The sequence below is a fragment of the Lolium perenne genome, chromosome 1 (assembly GCF_019359855.2).
Source record: "Lolium perenne isolate Kyuss_39 chromosome 1, Kyuss_2.0, whole genome shotgun sequence".
NCBI classification, from domain to species: Eukaryota; Viridiplantae; Streptophyta; class Magnoliopsida; order Poales; family Poaceae; genus Lolium; species Lolium perenne.
The window spans coordinates 6608772-6633763 of record NC_067244.2 but is presented as its reverse complement, the minus strand read 5'-3'; the positions used below and the strand labels follow the sequence as shown (position 1 = coordinate 6633763).

General features: G+C 42.8%; 3 protein-coding genes across 3 annotated transcripts; 2 read left to right on the top strand and 1 right to left on the bottom strand.

Moving 5' to 3' along the window:
• The first annotated feature begins 5061 nt into the window (after positions 1–5061).
• Positions 5062–6923, top strand: LOC127328411 (disease resistance protein RPM1-like). The gene has a single exon (XM_051355016.2). The coding sequence runs from the start codon at positions 5064–5066 to the stop codon at positions 6921–6923; it is 1860 nt and encodes a 619-aa protein (XP_051210976.2). The 5' UTR covers positions 5062–5063.
• A 4176-nt stretch (positions 6924–11099) lies between these two features.
• LOC139831227 (uncharacterized) lies at positions 11100–11594 on the bottom strand. The gene has a single exon (XM_071820568.1). It carries the CDS (start codon positions 11592–11594, stop codon positions 11100–11102), a length of 495 nt encoding a protein of 164 aa, XP_071676669.1.
• A 2051-nt stretch (positions 11595–13645) lies between these two features.
• Positions 13646–17875, top strand: LOC127342215 (L-type lectin-domain containing receptor kinase IX.1-like). Its single transcript, XM_051368176.2, has 4 exons — positions 13646–14498; positions 14790–14849; positions 16489–16990; positions 17121–17875. Exons 1-4 carry the CDS (start codon positions 13676–13678, stop codon positions 17692–17694), a joined length of 1959 nt encoding a protein of 652 aa, XP_051224136.1. The 5' UTR covers positions 13646–13675; the 3' UTR covers positions 17695–17875.
• Positions 17876–24992: the final 7117 nt, after the last annotated feature.

The window sequence follows — 24992 nt, the reverse complement described above, 5'->3', positions numbered from 1 at the left end:
GGAGCACCGGGAACCCCTGCTGCGGCTTCATGGCTTTCTTGTCCGGATCTTCTCCGCTGCCTTGGCTCGGGAAGGCAGAAAGTGTTAGATTACTGGCACGCCATCGCCAAGACTCCTTCCTCTTCTCCCAAAGGGTTACAGACTGCCATCTTGCTGATCGCGTGGGAGATTTGGAAGGAAAGAAATGAGCGAGTTTTCAACAACAAATCCTCTTTGCCTTCGGTCATCATGCACAAGATCAGGGAAGAAGGAAGAGATTGGATTCTTGCCGGAGCTAACAACCTTGCGGAGCTCGTGAGCTGACCTTTTTTCCCTTTTCTCTAGTTTTGGGGTTTTCTCCTTCCCCTTTCTTTTGTTTTTGTTGTTGGCTTCAGCCAGACCTATGTTTGCTCCTCCTATATTAATATAAGGAAAAAGCTTTTTTGCCTCGTTTCAAAAAAAAAAAAAAGAGCACCGGGAACCCACGTGCCCTTGGTCTGGCTCTGGCTGGGAGGGGAGCTGAGAGGAGGGGCGCCCGAGGGCGGGCGCATGGATCCGGTGAGGGATATTATCTTTCCAAGCAAGAATCCTCTGTTATTTTGTTCTTGATACGGATATGGGTATCAGTGTCAGGCCGATACTGATACGGAAATACGGCACTTTGAAAAAGCGCCAATACCAATACGGCACTTTCAAAAACTTACTTAGCTAACGTTACTAGACTTCAACACCAAAACTCACTTTGGATTAGAGGCAAGATGATTATACATTGCGTAGGAGGATGGATGGATGGTCGCAGTCTATTTATTTCATCGCTAGGGCTCAAGTTTGCTTGCTTAAATCTGCCCGAGCTTTTGCCTAGATATAAAACTTAAAGCGTCTATTTGTTTATATTTCTTTATGCAGGTTTGATCGCGCGCATCACTTGACATCGACATCGCTAGATGTTATAGCTGGTGGTTTGCCAAACACCTGCAGGGTTCGAGGATAACTCTCCACTAGGTATGTCCTTGACTTCTCTCGCGCGCGTTCACTGCGTACTATCAAGTTAAACTGCTGTCACTATCTTCATGGTAAATTGATAGGCTTGTTTTAACCATAGTTGTTAAGGTGTTCGTCTTGCATTCCTCCCAAAAGAAAGATTTCTCTGGCATTCTTTTTTTTACTCCCAATGGTTTGTTTCCCAATTTTTACATATTTATTTTCCATGAATGAATGATTCCGATAGTCTTTCTTAAACGCGATCATACGTCTGTCGTTGGGAAAGTTTCAAAACAAGAACAGAAAAGCGCTGACTTGGATTATCAAGAGAACATATAAGACATCGTCACATATAAGATAGCGACGGTAGATAGCTCATTACTTCAAAACATTTCAAGAATTACGACCCAACAATCTTGTTTCAAGTCTATCTAGACACGAGTTAGTTTTTATTTATTTTAAAAAACTCTCCCCATGGCTTCATGATATGGTGTAAGTGGTGCCCTCACCAACCTTTACTTGAGATAGTGGAGGCCACCGCAGCTGCAATTTGGTAGTCGTGGAGATAGAGGCTGCAATGGCAGAGGTTCCGAGTGGTGCCACACAGTTTACATATTTTCACAGCATGTGTCACTGACATGGGGTGTTCATGTGAAAAATGTGCAAATTTTTAAGTAAAGTGTGGCAAATGTGCAAACATTTCACAAGCGAGTGGGCACTTCCCTGTGCGGGAGCAGAAAGTTGTCATCGGACCCTGCCCACCTAGAGCATGGTGAACCACATGTTCTAGGTCTAGCTTGTAGGGAGCGGAAAACCACTACTTCGGCAGGAGGCGAGCGCCTGATCAGGAGGGGCGAGGGTGCAGGGATCTTGTGAGAAAATGTTTATTTCTTCGATAAAAGGCACTTTATTACTTAAAGTTTTATCTATTCATCTGACCGATACGCACAGGGTCCAAATGCAATAGTATCAACAGAAAAATAAAAGACACAAGACGCACTACTAGTAAATATCATAGAAACTGCAGGGGCGCCTAAGATGATGGCGGACATAGATTATGCTGTCATCCAGGTTAGGTTAAAAGTAACCATCAGTTATCCTCCAACCGTGTAGACACCTGGATAAACAGATCACGATATTGCACGCACTTTAGAGACGAAAATGAACAGTTTGTAGTTGTGAACCCGTAGATAACCCTGTATGAGAGAAAAAAAATATTATTAATTTTTTTGGCGTTTCTCCATAGCCATAGCGACCATATAACGGCAATTGATCCCACCCTAGTAAGTAGGTTAAACATATATTCTCAACGCTACATGATTGGTAAAAGGTAGAGCATATCTGGATAGTCTCATCCTGGTGACAAAAATCACAAGTCTTACTTCCGTGCCGATTGCATTTCACAAGTTGTCTTTGGTGAGAATTACACCTCAACGAAGATACCACGCAAAAAAAAAGGTTTTAGCAAAATTTTCATCTTCCATTTTTTTTGTTATTAACAACTGCCCTACGACATTAATCCTTTGTACATAGAATTCATAGATAAATTACCAATCTCATGTAGATTCAATAAAATTCGCCGGTACCCTACGTCAAATGGAACAATGCTAGGCGTTGTAGAAAAGCATTCAATACTAGCCTGGGGTCAACGAGATTTCTTTTGAATGCCAGATTTGGTGGTGAAGTTTCAAACACCTTAGCGGTCGTGTCGTTTTTGTATGACAATAAAATTAACTAATATTCAAGCATGCATACTAATTTACCCAGAAGATAGTGCATACACCTTATCTGAGAGTATTTTTTTTGTATTGAAGGAGTATGTGGCTAGTGAGTTTAATAGCTTTTTTCTTCCTTGAGGTTACTTAAAGTCACTGACACTAAAGTTTTTTTCGATAAAGAGAATATTTTAATACTGCGAAGATACCATCTGACATTATAGTTAGGTAACCTTCGTCGTCAGCTTGCACTAACTAGGGCTTTGATTTTGTTACATCTGTTGAATTTTTTGCCTAGATATAAAAAACATATTCTTACATATATTTTAATGCAGGATTTGGTCATAGTACTGGAAATCCATCTCACTATATGTTCTAGTTCGTGGTTTATAGAACACCTACAGGTTCCAGGATAAGCCTCCACTCTAGTCGGTATGTCTTTATTTTCTTATTGACTACTCTCAGATTAACGTGTATGCACTATCTTCTGGGTAAATTAGTATGCATGCTTGAATATTAGTTATGTTTGGCAATCCTATGTAAAACAAGGATTTACATGTGATTATTTTTTTTCCGAAATGGAGGCATAGGCCCTATCCTTTGCATCGTTTGATGCATGCGGCGTTTTATTTCCCTATTTAAAGTGTTATAGTTTTACTTCAGAACACATCATGGGTCACTTAGGGTCATACATGCATCAACCATATGAAAATGAAAGATAACATGAAGTGACTGCTCTACAACATCATGTTAATCTGAAACCAAAACGCCAGCGGCAATGGATGTACATATCCCGAGCAACAGTCTCTAGCCGGTTGCACTCAGTATCCAAATACTCGCACTTCTCCATTTGTTGTAGCTAAGATCACATATGAATTCAATGGGTAGCCAGAGGTATAACCTACATGAAGAAAATAGTTTTTTGCCTTGTGAAAGATATAGTTGTTCCTCACATTCTATATAGCCCAAAGTAAAGCGCAAACCACCACTCGGATTTGCACTCTATCTTTTTAACAACTCCCGCTAGCCAATCTCGAAATAGATTCGTACGATTTTTTGGAGGAATAATATTAAAGAGCATGTGCACTATACGGAAAACCACATTTGCTAACGGGCAAACCAAAAACAAATGTTGTATTGATTCATCTTGATTATAAAAACAATATTTTTTGCAACCATGCCAATTTCTATTGGCGAAGTTATCCTTCGTGAGAAGTACCCAGCAATGAAGGAACCACATGAAAATCCTTATTTTCAGCGGCACCTCCATTTTCCACAAGTATTTTCTAAGGCAGCTCGTATAATCATCTATATAATCAAGGTATAAAGATTTGACGATAAACAAGCCTTATGTTGTTTGCTTCGAAGCGAACCCACAAGATTGTGTGGTTAACTGAACATCCATCAAACACAGCACTAAATGAGTCCATATGTCATCGCTTGTCTAAAACCTATATTCAGAGTCACCTAAGCCATAATGTTAGCCACTAAACTTGTTTTCTTTGGACTATGTTAAACAAAGATAGATATTGATTAGATAAATGACTATCACCTAGCCACGTATCCTCCCAAAACCTAGTACTCTCATCGTCTCCTACATTGAAACAGCCTCATTCAAAGAACTCATTCTTTACTTTCGTAAAGCCTTTTCGGAAGGGGAATTAGAGGATTTTCCCTTCACTTGCGATAAGAAATTCGAGTGAAGGTATTTATTTTGGAGTAGCTCGTGCCAAACTCCATCCCGGGTAGTAATTTAAAGAGTTATTTTCTCAATAAACAAGTTTTCTTAATTTCTAAAACCTCCACTCCCAAATCCCCTTGATACTTTGTCCTACAATTGATGTTTCATCGAGTAAGTCTATACTTCTTATGGCCATCACTTTGCCAGAAGAAACTTTACCTATAAAAATCCATTCTTTTTATTACCCATATATGTATTTAGAAGAAGGATATCATAAACATGGGAAGACTCATTAGGAACGAATTAATGAAAATCAGAAGATCCCCGTATGAAAGGAGTTTGCCTACCCACTTGCGAGCTTCGTCGAAATGAATGGGAATACCAAAGTATCTCACCGCTAAAGAACCTATCTCATAACCAAAAAGATGATGTTTCATCGCTCCTTTTTCTTGGTGTGCTTTAAGCACAATAGTGTTTTTGTTCCTGCATGTTATGGCGGACGATAATAATCCCCAGTTAATAAATTGGCTTATACCTTAAAATTGGGTTTCTCTTCCTGCATGTTATGGTTTAAGTAGAATAGTGTTTCTCTTCCTGCTTAGTTTGAAATATTAGACAACGCTACGGCTATGTTTTGACATCATTTATATATGCAATGCGCCACATTATGCCAAAATTAATTTGTTGATGCATACCTAACTTATTCCATGTTGGAGTTTTTTCAGAAGAGAATGGCGGAGGCAATACTTGCTGCTGTGACAAAGATTGGGATGATTGGTGCAAGCAAAGCGGCCACCGCTGTCGGAGATCAGTTGGCGAAGAGGGTTAATGGACTAATGGAACTGCCAGGAAAGATCAAGATGATTGATAAAGAGCTAAGGATGTTGAATGGCGTAATTCAAGATTTGGGCAGCTCACATCTCAGCAACAATGTTATCAAGGAGTGGATTACAGGCGTGAGGAATCTGGCCTACCATGTTGAAGATGTAGTTGACAAGTACTTGTATGAGGCTGTTAAGGTCAACGAAGAAGACTTCCTAAGTCGGTACGTGTTCAACATGGAAGGTGCACGTAACGCTATTGTTTTCAGTAAGATTGTCGTTGAGGTAGCAGAGATAGAAAACGAGCTCAAGCAAGTCAAAGAGAATCAAGCTTACTGGACTAATACAATTGTGCCTGTAAACAATGATCGTGCAGAGATTGATAGGCAGCGGTCTGGAGGCGGCTTTCAAGGGCTTTTTTGTGATGAGGATCTAGTGGGAATTGATGAGAACAGGAGTAAGTTGACTGAATGGCTGAGCACCGATGAGAAAGACAGCACGGTCATAACAATTTCTGGAATGGGAGGCTTGGGGAAAACAACCCTTGTGAGAAATGTGTATGATCGGGAGAAAGGCAACTTCCCTGGTGGTCAGGCTTGGATTGTGGTGTCACAGAAATATGATGTAGTTGATCTGCTGACCAAACTGCTCTCCAAGATAGGCCAGTCACAACCTGTTAGTGCCAAACCTGATGTCGATGACTTAACAGATGCAATACAGAAGACACTACAATACAAAAAATGTTTGATCGTTCTTGATGATGTGTGGAATGAAGAAGCATATAATCAGATGCGCAATGCATTCAAGGGTAGCCAAGGAAGCCGTGTTATGATCACAACCCGGAAGGAAAAGGTTGCAGCTATTGCTCATAACGGTCGTCGCATGATAGTCCAGCCACTGGGTAGCACCGAATCATACAAGCTTTTCTGCTCAAGGGCTTTCCACAACACCAGCCCTGACCCTGACCGCAAGTGCCCTCCGGAGCTTAGGTGCCCTCCAGAGCTTGAGACAGTGGCTGCTGCTATTGCTGATAGGTGTCATGGCCTGCCATTGGCCATTGTAGCTTGTGGTAGCCTTTTGTCCAAGAAGGAACCAACAGAGCACGCCTGGGACCAGATGTACAATCAACTCAGGAGCAAACTGCAGGAAAACAACCATGTGCAAGCTATTCTTATGCAGGAAAACAAGACGTGGCAGCTTATTCCTCCTCGCCCTGGGGTCAACATTATCGACTCGAAGTGGGTGTTTAAGGTAAAGAAAAATTCGGATGGATCTCTTGAGCGCTATAAAGCAAGGCTTGTGGCGAAAGGATTTCGACAGCGTTATGGTGAGGATTATGAGGATACTTTTAGTCCAGTTGTTAAACCAACTACTATTCGTCTTCTTCTAGCTCTTGCAGTATCTCGCGGCTGGCATTTACATCAACTAGATATACAAAATGCCTTTTTGAATGGTGTCCTAGAAGAAGAAGTATTCATGCGGCAACCCCCCAGTTTTGAGGATCCTTTGCGTCCATCTCATTTGTGTCATCTCAAGAAGGCCATCTATGGACTCAAACAGGCTCCAAGAGCATGGCATGCTCGTCTTAGCTCTGTTCTTGGTTCTCTTGGTTTTCGAGCTTCTACTGCGGATACTTCTCTGTTTATTCTCTCTAAGCCAGATCTCACCATGTTTCTGCTTGTATATGTTGATGATATCATAGTCGTCAGCTCCTCTCCTTCTGCCACGACTCGATTGGTAGCCTAGATGCGTGATGCTTTTGCTGTGAAAGATCTTGGCAAGTTACATTTTTTCCTTGGGATTGAAGTTCATCATCAGCCTTCTAGCCTTGTTCTCACGCAGAAGAAATATGCTATTGATCTTCTTCAGCGAGCCGGCATGTTGAAGTGCACTCCTGCCTCCACACCTATGACTGTTGTTGACAGGCTTTCTGCACATGAAGGCACATTACTATCTGCTGATGCTGCTACCAGATATCGAAGTGTGGTTGGTGGGTTGCAATATCTCACTCTTACAAGGCCGGATTTGTCTTTTGCAGTCAACAAAGTGTGCCAGTTCCTTCATGCTCCGAGAGATACTCATTGGACTGCAGTTAAGCGTATTCTTCGGTTTGTGCGCTTCACGGTGTCTCATGGATTGACTATCCGCGCCACTCATGATTCTCTTATTTCTGCATTTTCTGATGCGGATTGGGCTGGCAACTTGGATGACAGGCGATCTACAGGGGGATATGCAGTCTTTTATGGAGGAAATTTGATCGCCTGGAATGCACAGAAACAAGCTACTCTTTCCAGGTCTAGTACAGAGTCTGAGTACAAGGCAGTGGCAAATGCAACAACTGAAATTATTTGGGTACAATCCTTACACAAGGAGTTGGGTCTTTCTGAGCCTAGAATACCCATATTATGGTGTGACAATATTGGTGCTACATATTTGTCTTCAAATCCGGTATTTCATGCTCGCACCAAACATATTGAAGTTGATTTTCATTTTGTGAGAGAAAGGGTAGCTCAGAAACAACTTCAGATCAGATTTATATCTTCCAAAGATCAGGTAGCTGATATATTTACAAAGCCATTGCCTTTACCAGCATTTGAAGCATGTAGACACAATCTCAACCTTATGGAACCCGGTTGAGATTGAGGGAGGATGATAAACAACGTGCTTACCACGTTTTAGCTAACAATTAGATTGTACTAGTCCTTGTTGTATACGGCTGAATCAGCCTAAGGCGTGTGCCTTTGTAGCTCTCTGTAACCGACTATACTCTAATATAAATATACACACACGGACGTTGCCCATGGAGAGGCACGATCTAATACCCTACCAATACTTGTTGTCTTTTAGATAGATCACGGTTGCGGGTCTTGGACGCAGGAAGGGGAGAGAGTTGAGGCCGTCGGGTAAGGCCAGCGAGCTCCACTGCGGCCCCCAGCATCAACCGCGCTAGCGACCAAATCGAGCTCTAGCGCCACCACATGGAGCGCATGCTTACCGGAGCGACCTCCACCATGGCCAGATCGAGTGTCCCAGCGACTGAATCGAGCACCTGGCGAACTTAATCGAGAGCGGTAGCAAAAATGGAGAGAGAGAGAGAGAGAGATGACGAGTTAACGATGGTGGAAATAGAGGAAAATGGGAAGACCATGAACATCACGACTGAAAGACGAGGTGGTCCTTGAAACACATCAATGAACAGATACGAGCTCGTGCTCGAAACTGGCGAGCATGGATATTCTGGTGCTCGATGCCGAACTGATAAGGTCGTACTCAAAAATAAAACTAAGCCGATGGGACGGGCGGTGGATTGGGGCTTCCTAATTGCAGTTTCCGTTCATTTGATACAGAAATTGGTGTCCAATTTTGAGATTTTGGAGAGTCTAGGGACATGATTTGGGGAAGATGAGAAACTTCCGTACGGGAGAAGATTGGTGGGGCCTAGCGACCCATGGGATCGCTCACGGGTGTGGGTCACGCTGGACCAGTTATCGTTGTAGGGCGGGCTGTGCCGGCAGCTGAAAGGCCCAATTAACCATCAAAGAGCCATCAGGACAATTCACGAGAACGGCTCAACGCCTTCATGCACAGATATTGTGTGGATTCTGCTCAAACAAAAGATATTGTGTGGATAGTCCCACCTCGCTCCCGTATAATAAATTTCACCGGTTTATATGTCTAAGTTTTTTGAGTTGTAACAAGCCGCAACAAGCACCAGAGTCATTGTATGGTCTAAGATTTAATTGTGGGAGCCGGATTAAAAGAGGAATGGTGCGCTGGTGTGGCATGGGGAAGGAAGATGGATTAAAGTGGGAGAATGAAAAGGAAAGGGAAAGTGATTTAAAAGGAGAAATTGCAGAAAAAATATATGATGGCAGTGGCGAAGAAGAAAGGTGCGGGATCCAGACCGTCTTATGACTACTTCTACAGAGAGGAGAGAGAGAGGAGAGCTAAGGGGTCAGGAGGAGATGGGGCTTCTGTCCTGCTACTTGCTACCGAAATTTTTACAGAAACCATCTTCTATTGTTTATTTAAATTTTAAATTTTAGATAAAAAGGGAGAAATTATTACTGCTAATTTTGCTGCTGTTTTTACTCGAATTTGCCTGAATTGATTTTACTTATATTGACCTGCTGTTTATTTCTCATATAAGTGGACAACTCTTGGACCGGATTGTCACTAGGTTAAACAGGACTGCAAAACATACAACTTTTATTAGTTTTGCTGCTGTTTTTACTCGAATTTGCCTGAATTGCTTTTACTTATATTTGACCTGCTGTTTATTTCTCATATAAGTGGACAACTCTTGGACCGGATTGTCACTAGGTTAAACAGGACTGCAAAACATACAACTTTTATTGGAGATCCCAAATTTAAGTGTTCATGATTTTTTCTCTTAGGAATCCTTACCAACCATATATTTTAACAATTCCGCCAAGGTTTCAAATTAAAGGTTTAGCAATCAAATATAAAATACTATTTTTTGGCAACTGATTTTGCTCATTAAATTATTGGAGGTGAAGACCGTGGTTCCCTGAGGTAGAGCGGTGCAAGGTGCATCGCACTAGGGACACGAGCTACGCGGCGTAGGGTGAAAGCCATCAGGACTTTGATCCAGTGGTGCAATACCGTTGGTGCCCCGAGCCAAGAGGAAGCTTTGTGCATGCCAACGGGTCCCCGAGCTAGGCAACATGAGGTGTACACCGACGGGTCTTCGAGCAAGACGACAGGCGGGGGATTTCTAGGAAGGGGAGGGCAGTGCAGCACAACGTCATCGGTGATCAGGAAAAAGGGCGGAGCCATACCGGTGGCTCCACGGAGCTCAAGAAGGACTTGTGGCATGCGTGTCTAAAAAAATCAGTCGAAGAATCCGTAGCAACGCACGGGTTTTTTTCCTAGTTAGTTTAAACATCTATTTTCGCAGTTTATAAGTCACATTTGTTTCAAATATTTAACTACTTTGTATAATATTTGTGTCAAATGTTGCACTACTTTGTTACTGTATTTTGTTTGGTGATTTTAGGTAGACCACAGGGCTGGCCTCGCTGAATAAAATGTGCCAAGCCACTAGGGCTGCCCCGTTGTCCTAGCGATCATTTCCGCCTCCACTATCCGACGAAAAGGGATGCAGGCGGTTAATTTGGACTTTCCTTTTGCGTTGCTGCTCCTCCGAACTTCCCGTGGCCGCGTGCAATTGTTGCTCTCCGACCCCATTCTGGCGGCCTATCACGGTCATTTGGATTTAGGGATAGTTAACCACAGGCCGCTTCTCCTCTAATCCAAGAAGAAATAGATTCGTGCTTTTTTCCCTTTAACATAGACCGTGTAGATGCACATGTGATTGGTTATGTGGATTTATAAATTGTATGTATGTGCTACATATATTGCATAACTATCTGTGTGGTAGATTGTAGAATATTTTAAATATTAATTGGACATTTTTATATGAAATCTAGGATGTGCGCTCCATACTGAAGAGGATGTCTTAAATTTATAAATCTGTGAGATTTTTTTGGGATCGATGGATTATAATATTTTTTCTTGTATGACGCCTTACAACCACTTTCGAGACTTTTCCATTGAAATATTAATTCTAGTAAATTCCAATGAAATATGAATTCCACTAAATATGAATTATAGTAAATCAGTATATAAACAGGCTCTCGACATCCGCGGGGCATTCCAGACTTTTCCATCATAGACAGCTGACAGTGAAAAGTCAGTTTGCCAAACGGTTCAACTGCGCACAACAGCTTTCTACGATAGCAGCTCTGTCACAGGCGATAACTGCTTTTTTTTTCGCGGGCACACGAAAAGCGTGCCAGATCTTTATAGAAGGGAGCAAAAATATACAAGAGACCAACGGGGGATGCAAGCATCTACCCGCGGTCGACCCACACACACACACCACCCTAGCCTAAAAGCCTACTCTCGCGGCATGATTCTCCACTCCCCTCCTCTCGCAGCCCTCCAAAGGGCGAACTCCTCTAACACTGAGTCTATGGTCTGTTCGGTGGACAGCTGCCTCTCAAGGTTGCCAAACACCCTGGCATTCCTTTGCTTCCAAAGCGTCCAGGCGATCAACAGGACTAGGGTGTCGAACTCTCTCCTATCCTCCCTACGAAGCCTCTTCCTCGCCTCCGTCCACCAGCGCTCCAGATTGGTGTTCTCCTGTGGCACCTGGAGCTGTGATCCCAACCTTGTCAAGCATCCAAACCAAACCATTCTGGCGTACGGACAATGCGAAAGAATATGATCAACAGTGTCCTCCTCCTGCAAACAGGTAGCGCAGGGGTCCGGATTGTCCTGCAAACCATGCCGAGCCCTCCTATCCGACGTCCAGAGCCTGTGTCTGAGAGCCAACCAACCAAAGATTTTGCACTTAAGCGGTGCAAACGACCTCCAGACCGGCTTTGCCATGGCCCAAGATATCCTCCCTTGGCATAGCATGTCGTATGTCTCTCTGGTGGTGTACTTTCCAGACGCCGATCCCCGCCATGCAAACTGGTCCGGCCTACCGTCATCCCTGGGAACTCCCTCAATCGCCTCCCAAAGGAGGGTGCACTGCATCCAACCCTCAATGGAGAGATCTCCCACAATGTCTGATAGCCAAGCTTCTTCCTGCAAAGCCTGTCTGATCTTTCTAGAGTTCCTCCTCCTAGTGGGGACTAAAGCCGTCACTTCCGGGGCAATGTCCCCCGCGCTTCTCCCATCTATCCATCTGTCTGTCCAAAAAAGAGTGCTCTCTCCATCTCCCACTCTGAAAATTGCCAAGCTCTGGAACACCTCATTAGCTTCCGTGTCGTTGAGCGCAGGCAACCCTTGCCATGGCCTAGAAGGGTCCGTGCGACGCAGCCAACACCATCTCACTCTAAGGGCCAGCCCCTGGAGCCTCAAGTCTTTCACTCCCAGACCTCCAAGCCTAGTCGGCTTGCAAATAGTGTCCTAGGCAACCAAGCATTGACCTCCGTTAACATCTTTCTTCCCAGCCCAGAAGAAGGCTCTCATCCATTTGACCAGTTCCTCAAGCACCCAAGCTGGCGCCTCCGCAACCATCAGCTGATGAATAGGTCGCGCACTAATCACTGACTTAAGGAGTATAAGTCTCCCAGATTTCTGAATCATTCCCCTCTGCCAGGCAGGAACACAGTTTATGACTTGATCGATCAGCGGCTGCCACTCCGCTTTCGTCAAAGGTCTCAGCGCCAATTGCATACCTAGGTATTTTATGGGGAAACCAACCACCTCACACTAACTGCTTATTTGAAAGCCATAATCCAGCCAAACAACCTCATTACTGTAAAGAATCGTGTTTGGCTGCTGAAACACACCGGTCGGTTGTTTTTGTTGTTTGGTTGGACTTTTTCTCATAAGCGTGGAAAGCTAGCCTAAATGCCCAACCAAACACCCCGGCCGTAACCTTTTGTACACGTATATAAGTAAAATTATGTTACTTTCGATTTTAAAAACATGAACCGACAATTTCATCGGTTCGATTACGTACCGAAACTATGCTTCGGGCGTGGCTAGGAGTAGATGTGCTCGGATGTGCTGGTATGGTTGCAGGCACTGGACAGTCACCATCCAGTTGGGTTCAAGCCTATGGAAAGCATTGCCCGCGTTCTGATGAGATGGTGTGAGCTCTTGGTTCCTCGACGACTAGACCGATTGTCGCTTAGGCAAACCAGTTGCTACCTAGACGTACCAAAGACCAAAGTGTTGACTTAATGTAATGAACGTATAATGGAACGAACATGTTGCAGTTGTTTTATCAGTCAAGCATAGAAGGACTATTTAAAGAGACTAACATAACAAGTCTTGTCACCTCTCCTTTGAGTTTGTCGGCATCCAGATGCGGATCGACTGGTCGTGTAGCCAACTGGCATACAAGCATCTCTTATTTGTTTGTCTGCAAATGTATATGCAGACGTATGCACACCAATCCCACTCGATAAATTGCTTTTTTTTACTTTTTAAAAAAATTAATTTTATCTCATTGTGTTAATAAGTATTGCTAGTTGGTAGGTGCGTCCCTTTCTCTCCAACAAATACTACACAACATTGATAGCAAAAATTAAGATTGGATGGATACATTGTCACTCGCCGATAGAATAGAATAATTCCCCGCAACGATTAGTAGCACAAATCTATGTTTTCCGATCCTGGTTTTCCATGTTGTGCTTAAATTAGTTTACGAACTACAAATTTTCTTTGGCCGGTCAGCGGTTGTTGTCGTTCACACTCGTCGCCAAGGTCAGTCTTTATCGGAAATGAGCTGATGTTAGCGTGCATGTTACACCACTTGGCTAGCTCGTTTGTTTACTTGACAAGTTGACATGCTTTTTTCTTCGAAAAGGAGCAGACATGTAGTGCAACAACCAATTCTGTTGCTCTCTCTCTCTACCTTGCTTATATATCCATGCCAACTGCCCAGTGCCCACACAAGTACATTTCTACTTGACCGAGTGCAAGCTCAAAGCAAGCTCTCAGGTTGCAACATTATGGCGCCTGAAAGTGCTACTGCGCGCATCTTTCTCGCTGCCTGCTTCTTCTTCTTGTCCAACACCCACCATGTTACTGCTGCCACCTCGCCGCCTCCATCCTTCAGCTTCGACTTCTCAAACACCTCCAAGGACCAACTAGGAGATCTCCGGTTCGAGGGAGACGCCGCTCTAAATGGCAACCTGGTTGACCTCACCTGCAACGATGATTCCTTGTTCTGCCTGGGGCGGATGTCATACAACCACCCGGTGGCCTTGTACGACAACAACACGGGCGAGGTGGCCAGCTTCGCCACCACCTTCACCTTCGCCATCAACATATTGCCCAACACAACCCAAAGGGGAGACGGTATGACCTTCTTCCTCTCTGGCTACCCCTCAAGGTTACCGCCAGGCTCGTCCGGTAGCGTCTTTGGCCTGAGGAACTGGACCAATACTAGCCCCTCCGGAGAAGACCGGTTCGTCGCCATCGAGTTTGACCCGTTCAACAACGGGCAATGGGATTCCATATCAAACGACCACATTGGCATCGACCTCAACTCCCTGACCTCGATTAGCTCAACGAGGTTGCCGATCTACAGCCTCAACGGCACCATGACGGCGACCATCACTTTTGACAACGCCACCCGGATACTGGAGGCCATACTGAACTTTGATTACAATAGTTCTCTTGCCCCCGCTAGTGTCAAGACACAGCTACCAGCTCAGCTCGATGCGTTGCTCCCGCCTGTGGTGTCTGTGGGGTTCTCGGCGGGCACCGGTGGATACTCTGAGCTGCATCAGATACACTCTTGGTCCTTCAACTCAACTATGGCAGCCACGGGTACGGATTTTCTGGATTTTGGAAATAGTAATGACTTATGATCAAAAGCAGCATATATGTCCATTTGCAAAATAAATAAAAAACAGCATATCTATCATGAGCAAATTAGATTTCATGATTCAGTATACATGAACTAATAACCGCTCTTTCCATCCTATAATATAAGATATTATTAGATATATTGTAGGACAGAGGGAGAGTACTATATAAATTTATTTGGTTATTATATCTTTAGCCTAACAGTATAGTAGATTTTACTCCCTGTTTGAAATTGATATGTGTGTTGTACAGATACACCCACAAGAGATAACGGATTTCATCCGAATCAAGGCGAGGTGTTTGGCATCAAAGGTATCCATGGAACCAAATTCATCATATTGTTCGTACATTTCATACTATTTGAAGCTACTACGCATAATCGGCGCAATAATTAATTTTGATAATCTTTCAATTCACATGAATATTTAATATATCACATATTGATCAGTTTATAACAAGTCCTGATTAATCAAGTGAAAACTAGAAGGATAACGTCAATGATTAATTTACCCTCCATCTTAAGATTATGGTAAGATGGGGTACTAGTGGAAGGGATAAGTTGATGATTATTAATTTACTAGTTTTTAACGAATCACAAGAGCTACATATTACATATTTACATCTACAAACCCAGGTCTATTGAATGGCTCTTTGGAATAGCTTATAGGATGGATTCGGTCTTGGGCAGGGCTCTTTGTTCCTTTATCGCAAAGCATAACCTGCTGCTCCAAGTCTTCGATCTTCACTGTGATAAGATACAATCCATTCCTTTACCAAAACAGGGATATGTCCAGTGTTATTAGTTGTTTGAGCCGGGAATGTACGGTAGCGGGTGGCTCATGTCACGCTGGCTAGGGCATCTGTTGTTGAAATTCTACAAACAAGAACTCTTTTTTCAACAAATTAAATGACATGATCTTTTATATCTCTACTTTAAAATTTTGCTAGACCCAAAACAACAAAAAAGTCTTTTCTGAGATATTTAACCGCCATCTAGAAAGTATAAAGGACATATTGTACATTATATCATATTGTAATACTGTAGAAAAATAGTAGTGTCAGTTCTTGCCATTAATGTATTTATGCATACCAAAAGATTGTGCAGACTAAAATTACTTAAGAGGTAATGAAAAGACGAATGGCTTGTAGAAGCGATACAACTATATTGTATTTTGTTTACACATATCATTTATTGACTAAGAGAATTTTATGTCAGCAACCATGCTACAAAAATAATAGAAATATATGCACTCCCTCCGTACCAGATTATAGGAGTATATTGGCCGAGTGTTGTGAGTTGTGACCGAAGTGGATGTCGACTGGGCAAAAAAAATCTTAAGTTTGCATGCCAACGATCTTAGCGAAAATTACTGCAGGCCCCACGTTCCGTCGTTACTCCTTCAGTTTGAATGCATCACGATGAAAACCCCTTCAGTTTGCATGCAACATGATAAAAACGGCAGGCATTGGTCAAACTCACTCAGTTGGGGTAATGGATACACAATTAACCTAAATTTCCGGTATAGCTCCAAAAAAGCTATTACCCCTATAATCTGATACTGAGGGAGTACAAAGTCTTGTCCTCGGCTCAGTTCTTTTGGCGGCTTCTCCGAGAAGCTGTCCTCCCCCCAGCTTCCTGGGGAAGCCGTCCCCAAAATTTTGAAAGGCTTCCGAAATGGTCTAGGCTAGATTAGTCCGAAAGTCTCCCTAAATTTTTGGTGCGGCTTCTCCAGGAAGCTGGGGGGAGGGCAGCTTCTCGGAGAAGCCGCCAAAAGAACTGAGCCTCAAGACTCGTATACCTACAAAAAAATGGCATTACCACAATTTACCACAATGTATCACTGCTTCTGCTGCCCACATATTCATGCATTTAGGGAGTGCATGGTTTTTTCACCTAAAATAGGTTATATGCATTAATAATTTGTTCTCTGTTCCTTCTTCCTTTCTGCAGGTCGTCAGGGCCAAAATTTGGTTATTGGAGGATTGGTGATACTCGTGTTAGCCGTGTTGTTGGCAATCTGGTCGACCTTTTCATGGTGTAGGTTGAAACGCATACGGAACTCCTTTGGCAAGGATAGTCGGCTTAAACGATACGAGTACAGCGACCTGTCCATGGCAACAGACAGATTCTCCGAAAAGAAGGAGATCGGAAAGGGTGGCTTTGGCGTGGTCTACAGTGGGAGTCTCAAGAAGAAGGATGTGGCAGTCAAGAAAATCCTGAAGGACTCGAGAGGAGAATTTAAGGACTTCCTTGCCGAGCTTGGTTCCATTGACGGAACGGGCCATGTGAACTTGGTGAGGCTCGAAGGCTGGTGCTGCAGCGTTAACAATTACATGTTTTGGTGCTTGGGAAGGCAGCATGTCGAGCTCTTTCTTGTGTATGAACTCGTGCCAAATGGAACCCTACACCAGCACCTGTATGAAAAGACAGAAGTGTTGTCATGGGAAATGAGGTATAATTTCGATACGTTTTCTCTCTTTTCCTGTATTCTTCTATGGCTTATTTATGTGAAATACATTTTTCTTCATAAAATGGAAGAAACCCCTTTGATGTATATGTGATGTATGAGAAAATATTTGCAGGTTCAAAATTGTGAAGGGTTTATGCAACGCCCTTCATTATCTCCACCACCAATGTAGCCAATACATATTGCATAGAGATATCAAACCAGGCAACATTCTACTCGATAGTGAATTCAACGCCAAGCTCGGTGACTTTGGCCTGTCTAGGGTCGCCGAGCACAACAACGTAACATCAGTGCAGACGGAAGCAGCTGCTGGGACTATGCGCTACATGGATCCACAGAGCATGACAGATGGACAGGCCAACTTACGCCGCAGCTCCGATGTCTACAGCTTTGGAATCGTCCTGCTAGAGATAGCACATGGAAAGTATAACCCCGGCCTTGTTCGACATCTGCACAAGAATCGACCATATACATTCGTGGAGGACGTTGCCGACGAGAAGCTAGCTGGACAATTTGACAGGGTGCAGATGGAGCGTGTTATTATCCTGGGCCTCCGATGTTGTGAAGAAGTCGCGAGCAAACGACCTTCACTTGATGCTGCAGCAATGCAATTCCTGGAGAGTGGTGGGGAGTTGCATGCTGCCACGATTCATAAAGATGAGCCCCGCCCTACTACGCCTCGTGCCTAGCTAGCTATCATCAGAAACCTTGATCATGTACACACTTATTCCTGATTCACATCTGTCACTATATAGAGAGAGAGCTGTATCCTTTCTTAATTTTCTATATTCTCATGCTTTTCTCTTTACCGTTTCCTGCTGCAAATGGTACGTGTAGATGCTTTGTTTTGCTAGCTCTTCTTCCTTTTCATAGGTCGTCAGGGCCAATCTTTTGTTATTGGAGGGTTGTTAGTGTTAGTGATGTATAGACTCATTTACTGTATATTTCTACTGTATGAGGGGCTTCCCTGCATATTGTAACACTTGTACATGTATGGTCTTTGACCCACAGTGAATACTAGTTGCTCATTCACAACATGGTATCAGAGCTTTTTGCACGCTGTTGCATGGTTGTCCATAGGGGATGAATTTGGACATCTGGCAAAATCGCAATAAGAGGGCTGCCGCATAAAGATAAATATGTGTATTTAAAACTGAAGAGGTGACATCTCAGAATCTAGCATCTGTTCTGCGGTCGTCAGCATTTGGGGACTAATATGAATCTCAGGTCACTAGTAGAAAATGGAGCATCCATCTAAGCCTTTAGTACCGGTTCCCTTACGAACCGGTACTAAAGGGGGCATTAGTACCGGTTCCAGCGGTGGGACATCTATACCGGTTCGTTATGGCCCTTTAATACCGGTTCGTGTTACGAACCGGTATGAAAAGGTTTCTGCCCAAATTCCAGGTTGAGGTGGGGCCAGGGCTACACCTTTAGTACCGGTTCATCTAAGGAACCGGTACTAAAGGGCCCCCCTATATCAGCGCGCGCCAACCCGCCCGAGCCCCCTGCATCTCATTCTCCAATTCTCCTCCTCCCTCACATTTTCAAATATTTTGCACCTCTCACACTCCAATAATCTTTATTTTTCTCCACCATTTTAACAAGATTAACGGCATACATCTATCCAAGGTTTAGCAATATCATCCTTCCTTCCGGCGTTTCTAATTTAGCTCATTTCTTTGGTAGTTTTAACTCGTACTATTTTTCTAGTGCAAGCAAGGTGTTCGATGAAATGCCTAAGTTAGTGATTTTATTTTTTTATATGTAATTTGAGCTGAAATTATGGTATGTTTTGTAGGTTTTAATTAGTATCATCCCCGTCCTTACCGTCGTCGATCGCCAGCGTCGTCCCCTAGCCGGCACGGTACCACCTCGGTGAGCCCCTCTTCTTTTTTATAAAAACAATTAGTTTTATGTGATGAACTTGAATATTAATTAAGTTGGTCACTCATATATCCACGATGTTGTGTATTTAATGATTTTTGATATACATATAAAATGCAGATGAGTCGACAATGGATGTACGGTGACCGGTGCCATCCCGAGTTCATTAATGGCATGCATTATTTTCTCAACGTGGCTGAGGCAAACAGGCGGTCGAATGGTTTCATGTATTGTCCATGTAGTTCCTGTAACAATATGAAGGATTACTCTACCTCGAAGACCCTTCACGTCCACCTGCTGGAGAACGGTTTCATGCCCAGCTATAATTGTTGGACCAAGCACGGAGAAAGATGGGTTATATTGGAAGACAACGAAGAAGAAGAGGATAGTGACAACTATCCCTTATTCACTGAAGACGGTGATAGTAGAATGGGGAAAGACGAAGCTGAAGAAGAGCCCATTTTCGATGACCCGATTTTTGATGACCCGGATGACGATTTGGGTCAGGCCATTCTTGATGCGAAGATGAACTGCGGAAATGAAAAGGAGAGGTTGAAGTTGGAGAAAATGTTAGAGGATCACAACAAACTGTTGTACCCAAATTGCGAAAATGGTCAGAAAAAGCTGGGTACCACGCTGGAATTGCTGCAGTGGAAGGCAGAGAATGGTACTTCTGACAAGGGATTTGAAAAGTTGCTGAAAATAATAAAGAAGATGCTTCCAGGGGAGAACGTATTGCCCTCTACTACGTACGAAGCAAAGAAGGTTGTCTGCCCTCTAGGATTAGAGGTGCAGAAGATACATGCATGCATCAATGACTGCATCCTCTACCGCGGGGAGTACGAGAATTTGAATGCATGCCCTGTATGTAGTGCATTGAGGTATAAGATCAGGCGAGATGACCCTGGCGATGTTGAGGGCGAGTCCACCCCCAGGAAGAGGGTTCCTGCGAAGGTGATGTGGTATGCCCCTAGAATACCACGGTTGAAACATTTGTTCCAGAACAAAGAGCATGCCAAGTTGTTGCGATGGCACAAAGAGGACCGTAAGAAAGATTTGATGATGAGACACCCCGCTGACGGGTCGCAGTGGAGAAAAATCGACAGAGAGTTCAAGTCATTTTCCGATGACGCAAGGAACTTAAGACTTGGTCTAAGTACAGATGGCTTTAATCCTTTCGGGGAGCAGAGCTCCAGTCATAGCACATGGATAGTGACTCTATGTATCTATAACCTTCCTCCTTGGTTGTGCATGAAGCGGAAGTTCATTATGATGCCAGTGCTCATCCAGGACCCGAAGCAACCCGGCAACGACATTGATGTGTACCTGAGGCTATTGGTTGAAGAACTTTTAGAGTTGTGGTGTGACGAAGGTGTACCTGTGTGGGATGAGCACGAACAAAAGGAATTTAACCTACGAGCGTTGTTATTTGTAACCATCAATGATTGGCCTGCTCTTGGTAACATTTCAGGGCAGTCAAACAAGGGATACAATGCATGCACACACTGTTTAGGTGAGACTGACAGTAATTATTTGGGAAACAAGAATGTATACCTGGGGCATCGTCGATTTCTTCCAAAACAACATCACGTAAGAAAGAGAGGAAAGCATTTTGGAGGTGAGGCAGATAACCGAACGAAGCCTACCCGCCCTACTGGGGAAGTTATATATGATGTGGTCAAGGATTTAAAAGTGATCTTTGGAAAGGGTCCCGGCGGACAATCTGTTCCGCATGATGTTGACGTACACGTACCCATGTGGAAGAAGAAGTCGATATTTTGGGAGCTACCCTACTGGAAATTCTTAGAGGTTCACTCTGCAATCGACGTGATGCACGTGACGAAAAATCTTTGCGTGAACCTGCTAAACTTCTTGGGCGTGTATGGGAAGACAAAAGATACACCGGATGCACGGCAGGACCAGCAAAGTATCCACGAAGGAAACAACCTGAATCCAGAGAAGTATCAAGGTCCTGTCAGCTACGCTCTTACCAAAGAGGAGAAGGAGATCTTTTTTGAAGTCATGAGTAGCATCAAGGTCCCGTCTGGCTTCTCGTCGAATATAAAGGGAATAATAAACATGTCAGAGAAAAAGTTTCAAAACCTAAATTCTCATGACTGTCACGTGATTATGACACAATTACTTCCAGTTGCATTGAGGGGGCTTCTGCCGGAAAATGTTCGAGTACCCATTGTGAAGCTATGTGCGTTCCTCAATGCAATTTCTCAGAAGGTGATCGATCCACTTACTCTACAAAATTTACAGAAGGATGTGGTCCAATGTCTAGTCAGCTTCGAGTTGGTGTTCCCACCATCCTTCTTCAATATTATGACACATCTCCTAGTTCACCTGGTCGAAGAGATTGGCGTTCTCGGTCCTGTATTTCTACAGAACATGTTCCCCTTTGAGAGATTCATGGGAGTCTTAAAGAAGTACGTTCATAACCGTGCTAGGCCAGAAGGAAGCATCTCCAAGGGCTATGGAACAGAGGAGCTCATTGAGTTTTGTGTTGACTTTATTCCTGATCTTAAGCCGATCGATGGATCCACAAGCCGATGCTGCCCCATCTCAGCGAAGAAGCAGTGTCGGTTCCTCGCATCTTGACGGATGTGGAGGAAGTTCATGTGTCACTGACATGGGGTGTTCATGTGAAAAATGTGCAAATTTTTAAGTAAAGTGTGGCAAATGTGCAAACATTTCACAAGCGAGTGGGCACTTCCCTGTGCGGGAGCAGAAAGTTGTCATCGGACCCTGCCCACCTAGAGCATGGTGAACCACATGTTCTAGGTCTAGCTTGTAGGGAGCGGAAAACCACTACTTCGGCAGGAGGCGAGCGCCTGATCAGGAGGGGCGAGGGTGCAGGGATCTTGTGAGAAAATGTTTATTTCTTCGATAAAAGGCACTTTATTACTTAAAGTTTTATCTATTCATCTGACCGATACGCACAGGGTCCAAATGCAATAGTATCAACAGAAAAATAAAAGACACAAGACGCACTACTAGTAAATATCATAGAAACTGCAGGGGCGCCTAAGATGATGGCGGACATAGATTATGCTGTCATCCAGGTTAGGTTAAAAGTAACCATCAGTTATCCTCCAACCGTGTAGACACCTGGATAAACAGATCACGATATTGCACGCACTTTAGAGACGAAAATGAACAGTTTGTAGTTGTGAACCCGTAGATAACCCTGTATGAGAGAAAAAAAATATTATTAATTTTTTTGGCGTTTCTCCATAGCCATAGCGACCATATAACGGCAATTGATCCCACCCTAGTAAGTAGGTTAAACATATATTCTCAACGCTACATGATTGGTAAAAGGTAGAGCATATCTGGATAGTCTCATCCTGGTGACAAAAATCACAAGTCTTACTTCCGTGCCGATTGCATTTCACAAGTTGTCTTTGGTGAGAATTACACCTCAACGAAGATACCACGCAAAAAAAAAGGTTTTAGCAAAATTTTCATCTTCCATTTTTTTTGTTATTAACAACTGCCCTACGACATTAATCCTTTGTACATAGAATTCATAGATAAATTACCAATCTCATGTAGATTCAATAAAATTCGCCGGTACCCTACGTCAAATGGAACAATGCTAGGCGTTGTAGAAAAGCATTCAATACTAGCCTGGGGTCAACGAGATTTCTTTTGAATGCCAGATTTGGTGGTGAAGTTTCAAACACCTTAGCGGTCGTGTCGTTTTTGTATGACAATAAAATTAACTAATATTCAAGCATGCATACTAATTTACCCAGAAGATAGTGCATACACCTTATCTGAGAGTTTTTTTTTTTGTATTGCAGGAGTATGTGGCTAGTGAGTTTAATAGCTTTTTTCTTCCTTGAGGTTACTTAAAGTCACTGACACTAAAGTTTTTTTCGATAAAGAGAATATTTTAATACTGCGAAGATACCATCTGACATTATAGTTAGGTAACCTTCGTCGTCAGCTTGCACTAACTAGGGCTTTGATTTTGTTACATCTGTTGAATTTTTTGCCTAGATATAAAAAACATATTCTTACATATATTTTAATGCAGGATTTGGTCATAGTACTGGAAATCCATCTCACTATATGTTCTAGTTCGTGGTTTATAGAACACCTACATGTTCCAGGATAAGTCTCCACTCTAGTCGGTATGTCTTTATTTTCTTATTGACTACTCTCAGATTAACGTGTATGCACTATCTTCTGGGTAAATTAGTATGCATGCTTGAATATTAGTTATGTTTGGCAATCCTATGTAAAACAAGGATTTACATGTGATTATTTTTTTCCGAAATGGAGGCATAGGCCCTATCCTTTGCATCGTTTGATGCATGCGGCGTTTTATTTCCCTATTTAAAGTGTTATAGTTTTACTTCAGAACACATCATGGGTCACTTAGGGTCATACATGCATCAACCATATGAAAATGAAAGATAACATGAAGTGACTGCTCTACAACATCATGTTAATCTGAAACCAAAACGCCAGCGGCAATGGATGTACATATCCCGAGCAACAGTCTCTAGCCGGTTGCACTCAGTATCCAAATACTCGCACTTCTCCATTTGTTGTAGCTAAGATCACATATGAATTCAATGGGTAGCCAGAGGTATAACCTACATGAAGAAAATAGTTTTTTGCCTTGTGAAAGATATAGTTGTTCCTCACATTCTATATAGCCCAAAGTAAAGCGCAAACCACCACTCGGATTTGCACTCTATCTTTTTAACAACTCCCGCTAGCCAATCTCGAAATAGATTCGTACGATTTTTTGGAGGAATAATATTAAAGAGCATGTGCACTATACGGAAAACCACATTTGCTAACGGGCAAACCAAAAACAAATGTTGTATTGATTCATCTTGATTATAAAAACAATATTTTTTGCAACCATGCCAATTTCTATTGGCGAAGTTATCCTTCGTGAGAAGTACCCAGCAATGAAGGAACCACATGAAAATCCTTATTTTCAGCGGCACCTCCATTTTCCACAAGTATTTTCTAAGGCAGCTCGTATAATCATCTATATAATCAAGGTATAAAGATTTGACGATAAACAAGCCTTATGTTGTTTGCTTCGAAGCGAACCCACAAGATTGTGTGGTTAACTGAACATCCATCAAACACAGCACTAAATGAGTCCATATGTCATCGCTTGTCTAAAACCTATATTCAGAGTCACCTAAGCCATAATGTTAGCCACTAAACTTGTTTTCTTTGGACTATGTTAAACAAAGATAGATATTGATTAGATAAATGACTATCACCTAGCCACGTATCCTCCCAAAACCTAGTACTCTCATCGTCTCCTACATTGAAACAGCCTCATTCAAAGAACTCATTCTTTACTTTCGTAAAGCCTTTTCGGAAGGGGAATTAGAGGATTTTCCATTCACTTGCGATAAGAAATTCGAGTGAAGGTATTTATTTTGGAGTAGCTCGTGCCAAACTCCATCCCGGGTAGTAATTTAAAGAGTTATTTTCTCAATAAACAAGTTTTCTTAATTTCTAAAACCTCCACTCCCAAATCCCCTTGATACTTTGTCCTACAATTGATGTTTCATCGAGTAAGTCTATACTTCTTATGGCCATCACTTTGCCAGAAGAAACTTTACCTATAAAAATCCATTCTTTTTATTACCCATATATGTATTTAGAAGAAGGATATCATAAACATGGGAAGACTCATTAGGAACGAATTAATGAAAATCAGAAGATCCCCGTATGAAAGGAGTTTGCCTACCCACTTGCGAGCTTCGTCGAAATGAATGGGAATACCAAAGTATCTCACCGCTAAAGAACCTATCTCATAACCAAAAAGATGATGTTTCATCGCTCCTTTTTCTTGGTGTGCTTTAAGCACAATAGTGTTTTTGTTCCTGCATGTTATGGCGGACGATAATAATCCCCAGTTAATAAATTGGCTTATACCTTAAAATTGGGTTTCTCTTCCTGCATGTTATGGTTTAAGTAGAATAGTGTTTCTCTTCCTGCTTAGTTTGAAATATTAGACAACGCTACGGCTATGTTTTGACATCATTTATATATGCAATGCGCCACATTATGCCAAAATTAATTTGTTGATGCATACCTAACTTATTCC

What these genes read in the sequence shown, in the direction of transcription:
- LOC127328411 (XM_051355016.2), top strand. Translation starts at nt 5,064, where the DNA reads ATGTTGGAGTTTTTTCAGAAGAGAATGGCGGAGGCAATACTTGCTGCT.
- LOC139831227 (XM_071820568.1), bottom strand. Translation starts at nt 11,594, where the DNA reads ATGGCAAAGCCGGTCTGGAGGTCGTTTGCACCGCTTAAGTGCAAAATC.
- LOC127342215 (XM_051368176.2), top strand. Translation starts at nt 13,676, where the DNA reads ATGGCGCCTGAAAGTGCTACTGCGCGCATCTTTCTCGCTGCCTGCTTC. An exon ending in CTCAACTATGGCAGCCACGG is followed by an intron (nt 14,499 to 14,789) that starts GTACGGATTTTC and finishes TGTGTTGTACAG; the next exon opens with ATACACCCACAAGAGATAAC. An exon ending in CGAGGTGTTTGGCATCAAAG is followed by an intron (nt 14,850 to 16,488) that starts GTATCCATGGAA and finishes TCCTTTCTGCAG; the next exon opens with GTCGTCAGGGCCAAAATTTG.